This window comes from Lineus longissimus, chromosome 18, assembly GCF_910592395.1.
Source record: "Lineus longissimus chromosome 18, tnLinLong1.2, whole genome shotgun sequence".
Taxonomy (NCBI): domain Eukaryota; kingdom Metazoa; phylum Nemertea; class Pilidiophora; order Heteronemertea; family Lineidae; genus Lineus; species Lineus longissimus.
Window position 1 is genome coordinate 15511372 of NC_088325.1, and position 15124 is coordinate 15526495.

The 15124-nt window shown below is 43.6% G+C and overlaps 1 protein-coding gene across 1 annotated transcript; it reads right to left on the minus strand.

Moving 5' to 3' along the window:
* Positions 1-316: 316 nt before the first annotated feature.
* LOC135502031 (uncharacterized) lies at positions 317-13653 on the minus strand. The gene is made up of 3 exons (XM_064794481.1): positions 13567-13653; positions 11149-12589; positions 317-9318 (listed from the first exon to the last, which is right to left on the minus strand). Exons 2-3 carry the CDS (start codon positions 12575-12577, stop codon positions 1400-1402), a joined length of 9348 nt encoding a protein of 3115 aa, XP_064650551.1. The 5' UTR covers positions 12578-12589; positions 13567-13653; the 3' UTR covers positions 317-1399.
* Between the last annotated feature and the right edge of the window lie 1471 nt (positions 13654-15124).

The following is a 15124-nucleotide window of genomic DNA, read 5'->3' on the forward strand; positions in this document are numbered from 1 at the left end:
TGTCAAGTGACGCATGCAGACAACCACGGCAAAGTCAATCGCCTTTTGGGATATCAGGAGTTTTCAATACGTTCATGACAAAAGACTGAACATCTTGTTCAGAGGTAGTGAGGTCCTCGATACACCAAGATTAACGCCTATCTCAGTGTTCGACCTCCCGATAACAAAGTCAACAATAAGATAGGCGTTCACATGGACGTTTTGTGGGCTTTGCAAAAACTCCTCTAGTATTGAAAAGACGTCGAAACCTCAATCAAGTCTCAACTGAATGTCAATCCCAGAACCTGTGAATGAATCTACTACTCTTACACACAACTCAATGTATTGCACTTCATTTATTGGAAAATACTTAGAAATCTAAGAGGAACTGAACATATTCGGATAGGCTCTGTCCACATGAGGACAGTTAACAGTACTGTTACACTGGCAGTCACTATACAGCCAACAACACAACTCCCGTCAATCTACAGATGAGTATACACAACTCCCGTCAATCTACAGATGAGTATACACAACTCCCGTCAATCTACAGATGAGTATACACAACTCCCGTCAATCTACAGATTAGTATACACAACTCCCGTCAATCTACAGATGAGTATACACAACTCCCGTCAATCTACAGATTAGTTTACACAACTCCCGTCAATCTACAGATGAGTATACACAACTCCCGTCAATCTACAGATTAGTATACACAACTCTGGCAGTTTGAATTATTGTGGACACCACAAACAAGCTGCATAATGCTAGAAAAACATCTGACAACATGATTACAATACATCAACTCTTCTGACGGAAGACGGGCTGCCATCAGAAAACAGTAAAATCAGTAATAATGCAGACATCAAACATGAGACAGGGGTTGCTCCAGGCTCAAAATATCAATAAGTCATGTCGTTTCATTACAAAATACATTTTCTGAAGTGTAAACTAAATGAAGTTTCATTTCACTACATTCTGAGTACCATTAAGGTTAATGTTCTTGTCAGTATCCTTTATAGTTCATGGAATGTCAAACAAATGTAACATTGGAGGAAGCCTGTTACAAGTAAGTACGTCTTTAACATCATCACAGGAGTACCAAGAGGTTGCAGTCTCTGTATACTCTAGTACAGGACTGAAAATGTTGACGAAGAAATGAACATTTTATACTTTACTCTTCTGGGGAGGGAGCGACTCTTGAAAGAAAAGCACCCTCTGTACTCGGGTGCTTTTGCTGAATGACCGACCATTAACAGAATCACTGTCTCAAACTCTCTTTAATGGTGAATGCCTAATACAATCATACAACACCTAGGATATCTCCTGTTTCAAAGTGTAAAAGATACACAATTTCAGTCAAAAGGTTGGGGACAACGACTTAGAGGTCAAGGTCAGCTAGAATGGTCAAGAACAACTACAAATCCATGACATCATCATAAGTAGCTAGCACATCAGATTCTGGATGGAATTCTTTCATCGTCGGGTCCTCATGCCCGGTCTGATGTGCAAACAACATGGCAGCTGTAGCCGAGAAGAACGTACAACCGTACTCAACACAAACAAAGGTCCGACTCGGCTTATTGAGAAAGCGGTTTTTCTCATTCACGAGGACACACTTCTCATCAGGATGATGCTGTTTGTGGTGATGCTGAATTTGGGCGATGACAGCAATGTTTACATTGTCAACAGAGAAGTTATCACAATAATGGCACTTATGGACGTCGGGGATACTCAGGTGGGCATTCTGGGAGTCTTTTGCTACTCTAGAGCACGGTGAGGCCTTGAGCGGCGATGCTGTTTTGCCGGACTGCGGTGACGAGTAAAGGGAATAGTCACTGGTGGAATCTGAGACTGGTTGATCCATATCGGAGAATGACTGATTGGCTGTGACCGGTTCAGGCAGTGGTATCTTCCCACAGTCAGAGTCTTTATGATGAACCATGTTCTCATACTTGTAAGTTTTGTAATCACATTTCGGTTTTAAACAGATAAATATTGACGACTTCTTGCGCTGATGACGCGCATAGACATCAGTGGCAAAAACTTTGGGTTCGTCAGCGTGTTTCTCCGTCAGGTGATTTTTCATATTTGGCACGTTCTTATCATGGAAAAGACAATGGCCACATTTCAAATTCCATTTGAAATCGGTGGAAACTTTATCCGCCTTATCACTCACAACAACTGATGAGCCTTTCTTAGTAGGACTTTCCTTTTTGACCATGGCCTCCTTTTTCACAGACACAATCTTGATGAGAGGGATTAGTTTGTCACTTTTCTTTGGCGAAAGTACCACTGCTTCATCAGGTATCTCAGGAGCAAATGGTGCAAGCAGTACAGACCCAGGCCTTGCTGCAGGAACCGACACTGTAGCTGGTGCAGAAGGGGATGCCTCTAACTCTGGGCTGCCTTCCGTCAGTTTTTGACCCTTTCGAACAAACTTTTTCTTTTTCTTCGGTTCCAATTCCTCCGTTATACCGGCCAAATGTCCCTCGTTATAGTTCACTTGTTTCCTCTTCCTGACCTTTGTCGGGCCGACTAATTCAGAGAAAATGTTTTCAGAGAAGGCAGAGGCAGAACTAGTGGCATCATCATCATAAGTCATGTCGGAACCAACTTCACTTTGGTCAGGCAGATCAAATGAACCTGCTGGTGAGAGTGGCGTCTGCTCAGTCACACCAGGAGCAGAAACTACACCAGGAGCTAACACCACAACAGGAGCTGACACGACAACAGGAGCTGACACCACCCCAGGAGCAGACTCCACAACAGAAGCAGCTGGCAGAACTTCACGGCGTTTCTTTGGCAACCGTTCTGTTTTTGCTTTTGTTGTTAACGACTTGACCACTTCTTCTTGTACGACATGGTTTGGAAACTTCTCGTAGTGCGCCACCAAGTCTTTCATTATCATACAATAAAAGTCACATTCGCGCAGCATGCAAAACTGGACATATTTCCGTTGACGGTTATACTGCGCCTTCAAGTCGATACTGACGAGGTTCTCCGTTGGGTGAAAATGCATTATATGAATCTTCAACGGTAAAACGTGATCATTTGCTTCATCGCAGTACATACATTTATATCCTGTAGGCATTCCAGTATAATTGGAGACAAACTTCTTTACATATCGGCGCTTTTTTGGAGATGCAGGTTTCTTTTTGGGTAGTGCAGCTTTGACTGAGCCTATGAAATTATTTATGGCTTCATCAAATAGTTTACTTTCCTCCTCGGCGGGTATCTCATCAAGATCGGGTATCTGATCAGGTGACATGAGGCCCTCTGGTGGCAGATAAGGAACTTCCTCACTCGTTCCATCATCAGGCAGCGTCTCAGATTCAGTTTCTTGTTCAGCATTCATATCTTCATGACCACCTGTGTCTCCTTTTGGAGCCTCCTCCACTTTGTTTTCCTCCCCATTGCTATCCTCATCTACCTTATCTGATGACAATTCTTCATCAGGCTTCCTATCATCTTCCTCAAGTCTCTCTTTATCACGCCCGGAAATACTCTCATCATCATGGTAACTGGCCGCCGTATCCACCCCACCAACGGAACACCGCTCGTCCTCAACATCCTCAAATAAACGGATCCCCCGATCATCCACAGATTCTGACACATGACTGCCAATGCTCTCAGACTCCAAATCTTCACTATCTGACTCTGCACTTGCCCGCTGCACAACCAAGTTGCTACTCTTCCCAATATTATCCAACCAAGTATCAAGATCATTCTTTTCAGGCTCTTCTTCAGACCCCTGCACATCTGGTTCTATATATAGATCAGGCATTGGAGATGACCTTGAACTTGAAAGTGATTGTGACTTTGGGTCTGATTTCTTATCAGCAAGGTCAATATTTTTCAGTAAAGGCATTTCACTATCAGAATCAGACTGGGACGATTTTTCATCTTCATTTTCACCATTTGAATCAGAATGAGCTTCTATATCCTCTAGTGTCCTTCTCCTGTCATCTTCCTTGCTATTCCAAGTGTCTTGGTTCAACGGTGGCGTTTTATCCTGCAACTCTTCTGGTTCCGGAGACTTGAAAGGTTCAGTGAAACTACGAGGACTGAACATGTCGCTGACTGAAGAGCCCTCTATACTCGCTCCAAGAGACTTCAACTGATTTATCGTAGATTCAACATTCAAGGTCATGCTGTCCGCATCGGAGTTTTTTTCTGCATCCGAAGCGTTATCATCAGCAGATGGCATATCTACATCGATTGGTTCATCTTCTTGAGATTCAGCGCCATCCTCAGGCAGATATTTTAACTGTTTGTCCTTTTCAGCGTCTTTTTCTAATTCATGGACAGATTCATCTTTGTTGGCCACTCTTTCAGGCTCATCGACTGATTCATCCTCCTTTTCAGGTTCATGGACTGATTCATCCTTCTCTGATTGAGGCACTGATTCAGCATCTGAGATTCCCCCCTCAACGACAGACTCTAACTTCTCTTTATCAACTCCAGGTGTCACTTCAATAGGTTCACTGGCTTTCTCTAAAGGCAAGTCATCGAGGGCTGATTGAGAGTTACTCTCATCACCACTCTTGTTAATTGTAATCTGGAAATCTTCGTCTTCTGTATCTCCAGCATCATTAAAAAGTCCGGCCTCATCCAAATTGCTGTCATCCATCTCATCCCTGTCTTTTTCCGACTCATCATCGCTACTAACCAATTTCCTGACTTTCCGCTTCTTTGGCCGCAGATTCATTGTGCTTGTTTTTGCTTGCCTTGGGAAACGGCACGACCTGGTACCGGAATCATCAGCATCACTATTAGCATCCGCATCTGCATCTTTGTCTTCTTCTTGATCAGATTCAGAGTCATCACTACTGATCACTTCCAGGACTCTTCGCCTCTTACATTTTGGACCCCAGGTCCGGGATTTTTTACGAGAAGAAGCAACAGCTTTGGTGTTTGGTACGTATCTCTTAACCGGGGAAGAAGCAGACTCAGTTTCGGAGTCTATGGTTGCCTTGGGTGATGAGGTATCTTTTTGTTCCTCCTCCTCCGTGTCATCTTCCTCTGGCTTCTCCACCAGTGGATCCTCCGATGGTGGGATGCAGTGCTCGCTATGCGCAACCAGCTCATCATAAACGGTCGTTGAGTACAAACAGCTGCGGTTACTGCACATAAAGATAAGGTCCTGGTTTTCTGTGTCGGCGTTCTGCATGAGATTCACGGCAATCAACTCTCGTCCCCGATGTTCAATGAGAATGTGAACTTTCAAACAGTACAAATCCGCATTTGAGAAATCACAATGATTACATTGGTATCCATGAGGGACACTACAGTCATCCTCCTCCTGTGAGTTGTGCATTAACGCTGACTCGATATCTGTGGAAGGATCCGGATGTTCAGAAGCAATGTGTTCAACAATATCCTCCATTGTACTGCTTGTGTAATCACAGAATGGACAGTTACTGATTTCATCCCCTTGGAAACTGATGCTGATACACTGACCGACACGCTTCCCAGGATGAGACACCACAGTGTGGCTGAATATAACTTTCCTGACCGTTGATTCATGAGGACAATATGGACATCGATACCAGCGCTTCCCATTATGTTTATATAAATGTTGTTGAATATCTTTACGGTCTGATGTCGTATATGTGCAGAAGTTACAAGAGAATTTAGGGAGGGCACGAGTGTAGACAACCTTGCAGTAATTCTCAATGGGGACATACACATGGCCTGGCTCACTGGGTTTGTTGCTTACAACCTCTTCTACAGCTCCAGAAGGAGCCAGTCGTACGGTTCGAGGAGCCGAGGTACATGTAGACGTAGGAACAACCCTAGCTTGTACAATCCGTTTGCCATTGCTGTCAATCGAGTGATAGACAACCTTGGTCATCCTTGGCCCAACACTAAAACTAGGTGTAGTCACTGACGATGTGGTACCTGGCAAAGTTCTCATCACAACGATTGGCGGTGGATTTCCGGAAGTGGAGAGCTGAGATCCCGTTGGGACTATCCGCACAGAAGGCTGAGATCCATGAGATGTTTGGAACTGGCGTAATAATGATGTAGCGGCACCAATTGTAACTGGAGTTTGATTTCGTCCAGAGATGATCAACGTTGGCTGGTTGGCACTCGAGACGTTCGCAGAACCAATGGAGGACACGACAGAGCCAAGTACTACCCTAGGTGCACTTCTATTTGTACGGTTGATTTGTTGAAGTAAAGCTTGTGAAAGGGTTGTTACAGAAGTTGATGAAGATGTCACTGAGGAAACAGCTATTACATTACGATGTGGTGCTGATGAAGTGGAAGCCTTTGAAACAGAGTCTTGCGCGTCAGATTTTTCTTTCTTGATTGTTGACGGGTCAACTGGCAGCGACTTGTTGTTATCCGTTGTTTTGGATTTGACCGTGCCATCAGGAATGGTGTTTATCTCAACCTCACCACTGGCATTTACAGTGTAAATCCTGCGAGGAACCTCCGTGGGTGTAGAGTTGGTGGGTTTGGATACTGTGGTTGTCACATTAGTTGGCTCAATTGACAACAACTGATTGATAGTCTTAGTAGTGGCAGTAGGCACAGTAGGAGCATTCATTCTCGCTGTAAGTGGACCTGACTGGCTTGGGGTTGATACCGGCACTTGTGACGCATTGAGTTGTAATCTACCATTAGGACCAGAGCTGACAGGGACTAACATGCCTGCCCCTTTAGAATCCGTTGGTTGAAGAAACAACTGTCCTCCTTTGTTGATGAGGGTAAACTTGTTCTTGCCGCTGTTGAGGCTGATATTGGTTCCAGGCGAGAGTTTGAAGAAGGATTTACTCCCCGATGGCAGATTGGACGGCAAGACATTAGATGAAGCAGAGGTGGTGGCAGTACTCGTTGTAACCGTTGAGGACACCATTGACACAATTGGCGTTGATGTGGACGAGTTCCGTCGGGCTGCTTGACGTGTTGCATGCAATGGACTTGATGCACGCTGAATATTAGTCAAATTTGGGAAATTTGTAAAAGTCTTTTGTACTCCTGTACTCATGATTGGAACTGTGCTTGTCTTGGTCAAGTTTACCATTGAACTGGTCATCATGGATGCAGGGGTTGTTATATTAACAGGAGGTGTGGAACCGGTTGTTGAGTTGGTTGTCAGGAGTACCGGTGGCATGGTGATGAAAGGGCTAGAGGCAGTTGTTGATGGCTGGATCAGGAAGTAACCATCCGGTGTTTTAATGACCGTATTTGGCCCGATCGTCATATTTGCTGGCAGTACGATATTCTTCTTGTTCCCCGCCATGTCAACAGAAGTGATAGTGGTTGCTTTCGTTGTGACGATCTCGCTCATATTCGGTTGAGACAGACAACTTGGCATCACAACTTGAGCAGTCGTGGCTCCAGTGTTTTGGTTCACTGTCACATTCTGTGAGCTGACTATGTTCTTGGTGTTGATGACTGAGTCCAGAGTTGCATCAATACTTGAAGGCTTATTCATTAACAGATTCGTTAAGTTTGGTGCCTTGGCAGTAAGTGGTGACTTAGCAGTCGGAGAACTTGTGATCCTCCTCTCATTCACAAGTTGTTCAATCCTTTTAAGAGTTCCCGTTGAAAGCCCAGTAGATGTGGAGTCTTGCTCAACTGCAGAATTATCAGAGACATTTTTTCCATCACAAAGATTAGACTCAATCATCATGTCGACAACATAATCATTTTTCGCCCGCGCTTTTTCTGCATTGTACGCCCGTTTACTGGCACTTCTACGACCTTCAGAAACACCATTGGGGATCATTCTGTTGGTTTCCGTCATCATTTCAACAAGGTTGTCATGTTTGGCCTTCATACTCCTGCATACTAGTGTTGTGAAGATGTCATTCTGGTCTTCCATGTGTTTAATCCGCGGCTGCACACCTGGGTGGCACAGAACACTGTGCTGGGCAACAAGTGGGGCAAACTGGCCGGCAAACTTACAACCAGTCACATCGCAAAGCCACGTTTTGGAGTCTTCTTTACCGGTGAAGCGCGACCTTGAGACGAACAACTGGTGTAACCTTTTGACCTCTTTGATGTCCTCCATGTCGCCTGTGGCAACCGAGCGGACAAGCGGCATGTGGAAGTCAGCAAACACGACCAGATACAAGTATGAGGTACATATATCGTAATGATACTCTGTGACATCTATCGGGTCATTCACCACAGTGACGTTCATTAGGCGATGGACGACAACACGTGGTGCCTTGCTCTCTGCGTCATCTTCCGCTGACCCCTTGACAACGCGATTGTATAACTTAACCTCTTCCCCGCTGTGAACAGACTTGAGGTGTTTTATGGCCGGTGTGAATTGTTCAAATTTATTGAAGCAATGCGGACAAATCCAGCAGCCAGCATGGATTAAAACGTGGCGCTCCATTGCCATTTTTGTATTTGTACGGAAGTCACACAAAGCGCAGAAATAACGCTTTCCTTTCCCGAATTCTAGAATAATCTCATTAGAGGTTGGCGGCTCGTTAAACACACTGGTTTTTTCTAGCTCATGTGATTCGTCAACGAGACTGTCCATCTGTGACAGCGCAATCACGTTGTAATCTTCACCCGAGCAATCCAAACAGCTCCGATGTGTCCCCATATGTTTAAGCAGACCTAACCGAGTGACTGACTGGAATCCACACTTCTTACACAAAAACAAATGCTTCACAACATGAGATATAAACATGTTGCGGTTTGCGCTACTGAAATTACAAAAATTACAGAAAAACATTGGGACCTGACCCGACAGTTCTGCTGATTTAAACGCCACCTTACAACTAACACCAACCGCTTCTTGGCAACATTTTAGAAAGTCACCTTGGTCGACAATACGTAACTTCACCTGGGAACTATCCTCGTTTTTCTCATTAATATTTTCCGGCAGTTTCCGTCGTTCTGATCTTGGCAATTTTACCGTGAGTGATGATTTAATAGTAGGTGTTTGTTTCGATAATCGCTCCAGTTCATTTAAGTCTACTTTGCTGTTAGGAACTGGCCCCTGCGCTGATGAGGCATTCAAAGCACCAACAGATTTCTCAACAGGAGGCGTTTCCTGAATGACCATACAGTCATTAGAGTCGTCGTCTGCAGGAAGTTCTAAAACGACACAATCCTTGGCATCTGTTCCTTCATTCTCCAAGACAACAGGCTCAGTGTCATTTGACACCGTTTCCAGTTCTGTGGGTGCTGCATCATCTAGACTAGCAGTATCACCTATCCTAACGTTTTCATTTATGGACGGCGTATTGACATTTTCATCCGCCGCTAAGCTACACACGCTCGATATCTGTAGACAGAGGGCGCTGCCCAGTTCTTCATCGTGGGAAGGCATCGTGTGGTTGATAGATGGCATTACATCTGAAGAGAAAGGAAAGTATATTCAGGTACAAATACAACAGTCAACCACATGTTGGGCTAGATTGACAGGGTGACCCATAAATGAAACGGCCAGGGGCCATTGTACTCACCGTATAGATATTTGGTGCTTTGGAATTCATCCAGGTTAAGAAACATTGTACATGTATAGTATATAGGTCAAACCAAAGTCGGCATGACATGTGATGTATTATCGTTGCTTGGAGTAAGTACCATAAGAATATCATCAAAAACAAGTCACTAATAAACGAGATATTGCACTTTTTACTTATTTTAGTTTCAGCCTCCTGGTGGCCAAATTGAGTACCAGATCAGATCGAAATTCGCCGTACGAGGTAACATGACGTAGGGAGTCATGTGTACCAAATTTCAAGTTCATAGCTTAAGTGGTTAAGAAACGTGCTATAGTTACAATCAAACGACCAATTTACGCCATTTGACCTCTGTGACCTTGAAAAGCAGGTCAAATCAAAAACTCATATGATATGTGATGTATCCTTGCTAGGAGAACCTACCATAAAAATGTTATTGAAAACGAATCACTAATATTAATAAGAGATATCACACTTTCTAGGTTTTCACTTTTGGCCCCCTGGTGGCCAAGTCGAGAATCAGACCGGACTGAAATCAGGGTCAGAGGTCAGCTGACCTAGGGGGTCCTTTGTACAAAGTCTCAAGTTCATAGCCTTAGGGGTTAACAAACGTTCCACAGTTACGCTCAAATGGCCAATTTACGCCATTTGACCTCTGTGACCTTGACAAATATGTCAAATCAAAAACATGTATCATATGTGATGTATCCTTGCTAGGAGTATCTACCATAAAATTTTTACCAAAAGCTAATCAGTAATAAGCGAGATATGGCACTATTCAAATTTTTGGTTTTGGCCCCCTGGTGGCCAAGTTAAGAATCAGACCGGACCGAAAATCAGTGTCACAGGTCATCTGACCTAGGGGGTCATGTGTACCAAGTTTAAAGTTCATAGCTTTAGTGGTTAAGAAACGTGCCATATTTACACACAAACGGCCAATTCACACCTTTTGACCTCTGTGACCTTGAAAAGTACGCCACATCGACCTGATTTTTTGTCAACATGTATAGCTACGTAACAGGTGTCTACATACCAAATTTAAAGACTACAGGACGAATAAAGACAAAACGTGCCACTGTCGGTGAAATTTTAGAGTTTGACCTCGGTGACCTTGACAAGTAGGTCAAATCAAAAACCCGTATGATATGTGATGTATCCTTGCTAGGGGTACCCACCATAAATTTTTTAGCAAAAACAAATCAGTAATATATAATAAACGAGTTATCACATTTTTTAAGTTTTTTGTTTTAGCCCCCTGGTGGCCAGGTGAAGAATCAGACTGGACCGAAATTGGCTGTCAGAGGTCATGTGACCTAGGTCATAATGTGTACAAAGTTGCAAGTTCATAGCACAAGCGGTTAAGAAACGTGCCACACAGGATATGGACGACGATGGACGCAGGGCTATCGTATAGAATCCCCTAACGCAGTAACGGTGAGCCAAAAATGCCCCTGGCCAATATGTGGATTGGAACAGGACAAATTGGGGACAAATTTTAAGTTTGATTTCCAGGATAAATTGTGACTTTGTCCTATAGAATGGATTATGACTTTGTGAGTTTGTCCTCCATTTTTAAACTTGTGACTATCCTAGGATGCTGCTAGAACTTATAGAAGTAGAACACACCAATTGTGACAACTTATTGTGACTGTATTACCAGAGAGAATGCGGCTGTCAAATGAACCAACAGTACGTGTATGATTGTATTCTAAAGACTCACCCATCATTTTGTCTTTATTAGTGCCTTTGCTCCTTTCTTCCATTAACCCATCTTGCAAATCCGACATGTCTGATTTCTCAACACTGATCATTTCGAGTTCAGGTTCCTTCTCTGAGTTCACAACAACCATGTTGACGTCAACAGGTATTGTATCAAGTCCATCAACTCTTTTTAATGAAACCATGTCCACAAGTTCACTGTCCTTTTCTGATGGAACCAGGTCAACATCAGCAGCCACTGTTTCAAGTACACCATCGTTGTCTACAGGCACCATATGGACATCATCAAGAGCACATTTTGATTGAGATTGCTTCAGTTCAGAGTCATCATCGTCTAAATTCAGCCTAGCTTCTGCAACAGCTTTCTCACCGTCCTTTGAAATAGATCCCATAGAAATGCAAGTGTCTAATTCACCACTGGATTTTCCTTTGACCTCCGGCACATCAGTACAAGATTTTTCAGCACTGCCAGTTAATGTACCACTTGAGTTCGTATAATCAGTGATTTGAGAAACAGTTTTGGCAGAATCTGCTGGTTCTTTGAGACCGACGTTGGCACCAAAACTGACCGATTCAGGACCTTGGACAGTATCCATTTCATTCGAGTCTTCATCGGAGGTGCAATCAGAAAAAAGAGTGGTTTCAAGCTGAGCTGCGGCCTGAGCAGTTTCCTGTAGTTCATTGGCCGACGATGCCAGCTCACCATTTTTCATTCTAGTAACAGACAGCTGAGATTGTGGATCCAAATTGTTCACATCACAATCAGAAGCAAGTTGCAAAGATGAAGAACAACTGCCTGAAACTGGCTTTTCTTTGCCGCTACTTTTACCCGATATTTCATCTACCATGCCGTCTTGGACAAGTTCTAAAAAGTTCGATCCCTTTACAATCCCAGGAGACATCAGATCTTTTTCAGAACCATCAGCATCCAAAAGCACACTCCTAATCCTAGTCACATTGATATCATCATGGCCTATTTCGGGCCCAATGTCCCCCGTTGTGACATTCAGAATTTGTAAATTATGTAACGGATCACTCTCATCATCATCTGGATTGTAATCAGTTTTTGTTTTAGCACCAGACACATCTTTGCAATTCTCCGAAATGGCCAAAAGACTGTTACTAATATCATTACCAGCCGGTGCTGCCATCTGTTGTTCTGAAGAGGAACCAGTACTCTTAGATGCTCCTATGTCGTTATCCCCATCTAGATTATCACAAACTTTTGCTGCCACATCGAGTTCTCTAAACAAGCTATCCTCATTCATTGCCACCATCTCCTTCACCTCATTGACTGGTTTTGATGCCTTCTTAGACTCAGGCGGAAGTAAAACTGGTAAATCACCATTGCCCGGTTGCACCATGTCTTCAACCTCCCCAAGAGATGGCGCGGGAGAGAATGATGGGGTATTCAAGTCAGCCATCTTCATTCACACCATGGCCTGAAAGTGGATAAAAATACTTGTCAAAATACATATAGTTGAGGTTGAATAGTTCACCTGTGGCTATCTCAACAGAACATAACTTCAATTTATACAAGTGACAATGCCATCAGGAGATAAGTAGATTGTAAGGAGTTTCAAGACCCCCATGATAATACACATAAAATACGCTGGGAGTGGGACATCAAAACTACCAGTACGCAGTTTTGAAGTATAATCAATCACTGTGACAATTAGCCCCCCCCCCCCCCCCATATTGATTATAATGGCCAATAGGAAAAATGAACTAAGACTACATGTACTATGTAGAAAATACCCAAGCCCGAGGCCCCATTGATTTGACAAACAGTTCGACATTCCCTTCCAACAACGACAGTATACTGTATAGGCCCTTTGCCAGACACGCCGGTACCACTTACTTTAAATCCGGCGTATCTGGAAAAAAATAGCATAATGGCTATTGACACTTCACTTGACAATGGAAGCAGAAACCCATCCATTGCAAGTGCAATGCACTGAACACAGAACTTAGCATCCATTCTACTTATTGTTTTCTTCGTTACGGCTCTCTCGCAATCTAATTGAATCACGTGACCCAAATCGATCGACGCCATCTTGAAAATATATCGCTAAGAACGATCGTAAATTCGACCGTAAAATAGCCCACAAAAAACAATCAAAGCCTAATACGAACCTAAAATCGGCGATCAGACAATCTTTATGTAGTTATATTTCGAGCGAAATCATTAAAGTTATCATTAGTAGCATAACAACCGAGCATTGATCAGCCGAAAATGAGAAAAATCGCTCAGATGGGTCGGCGTTCGGTGATTTTGAATGTACAGGCGATGTACACAAAATGTACAGAGTATGGGGCGCTTTTAGGCCCATCGGAAATTCAGTGTTTGTAAACAAATGGGCGAAGCACGTTAGGGCAAAATCTCTAAGATTTGAGAAAATTACATAATGTCACTCACTAAGATGATGATGTGAAGAAAATATGAAAAATGTTGAAGTTAATCAGACTTTTAGAAATAGTCGAGAACGGAAGTAGTAACTCTCACCCTGCGCAGAACAGTATGCGCAGTAGGTCGGGGAAAGTCCAATTTTTGAAGGGGTGGTGAGGTCCCGTTAAAGGGAGTTTTTCCCGAATGTACGCGATGATGACGTGCACCGTAACATGACGTAACATCTATTTTTAAAGTGGGCATTGCCAATGTGATTGCATGAGGACAACCCATTTGTGTCGAATATGACTGGAAACGCCTGATTCCCCTTATTCTGCAGGATGTTAAATGTTAAACATTTTCTGTGCATCCAGTGGATGCACTCTGATACTGAACGCTCTGGAATTACAGATTATTAACTTGGATCGAGGTTACCCATCCTACAGAAAATCACGTGACCGGCCCGGGGGGGGGGGGTCACTATAAGGGGTGTTTTTTGGACGGGTACAGAGACCCCCTGATTTTAGTCAGACCACACAAGAGGCAAACTGGTTAACTTCGCCAACACCCGGCCGCACCACCACGACAGAGACCTCGAAATTAGTGCGCACTGCACGACCACGGATTGGCTTCTCGCTTTCCCGCTCGCCACAGTCGCAAGATATTCGCTAAGACTAATTCCAATTCCATTCCGTCAACCGTGAAACTAGGTGACCAAAGTGCAACTGACAGCAAGGCTAGAGCCGGGTTATTTAATCAGCATTTTTCATCAGTCTTAGCTCAAACGTCTGCCGACGAACTATCAGTTCTTAACACCTTTGAGAATCCAAATGGTGGTTGTGTGGCACTGACTATCAATGCCGTGCGGGACGCTTTAGCCCATGTTGACGCAACTAAAGCGAGCGGCCCCGATCATGTGTCTCCTCAAGTTTTGAAACATTGCGCAGACGACTTGTGACAGTCTCTGCAATTTGTATTCAATAGGTCACTGGAGCTGGGCTTTGTACCTTCAGCATGGAAATGTGCTAATGTGATACATATCTTCAAAAAGAAAGATGACGAGAGCAAATCTTACGGGTGGGGCGGAAATACGCAATATTTCTGAAATCATCGGCGCCAAAAACTATTTCTTTTGACCCTGCCCGAGTCTTTCAAAACGATTGATTGACTCTGACCCTGCTGACCTCGATTTTTAAAAACTATAAAAAAAGGCTATTCAAACGTTAAATCAACTGCAAAGATAATCTTTTATATCACTGAGGTATATGAATACGATATGTTGATAGAAATCTGTACGACTATCGCAATATTCGATTACCTAGAACTATTTTGGCAAATCACTTCGCCACCTCCGCAACCTTATCACAATTGTGGCGCGCTCGTTTGCATACCGCATATAAGAGGCGAATAAAATCTACATTACAGCATGAAAGCCTTGACTGTGTTTGACTGTGGATCGGCTGGTCACGGGTTCGACTCCCGGTGGGTCTGCCGCAGTTTTATTTTTTTTTCTTCTTCCTTATCTTGTTATCTAATCATCCATGTACAGATGACAAAACTTTCATTATTATCATTATCACACCCCGCA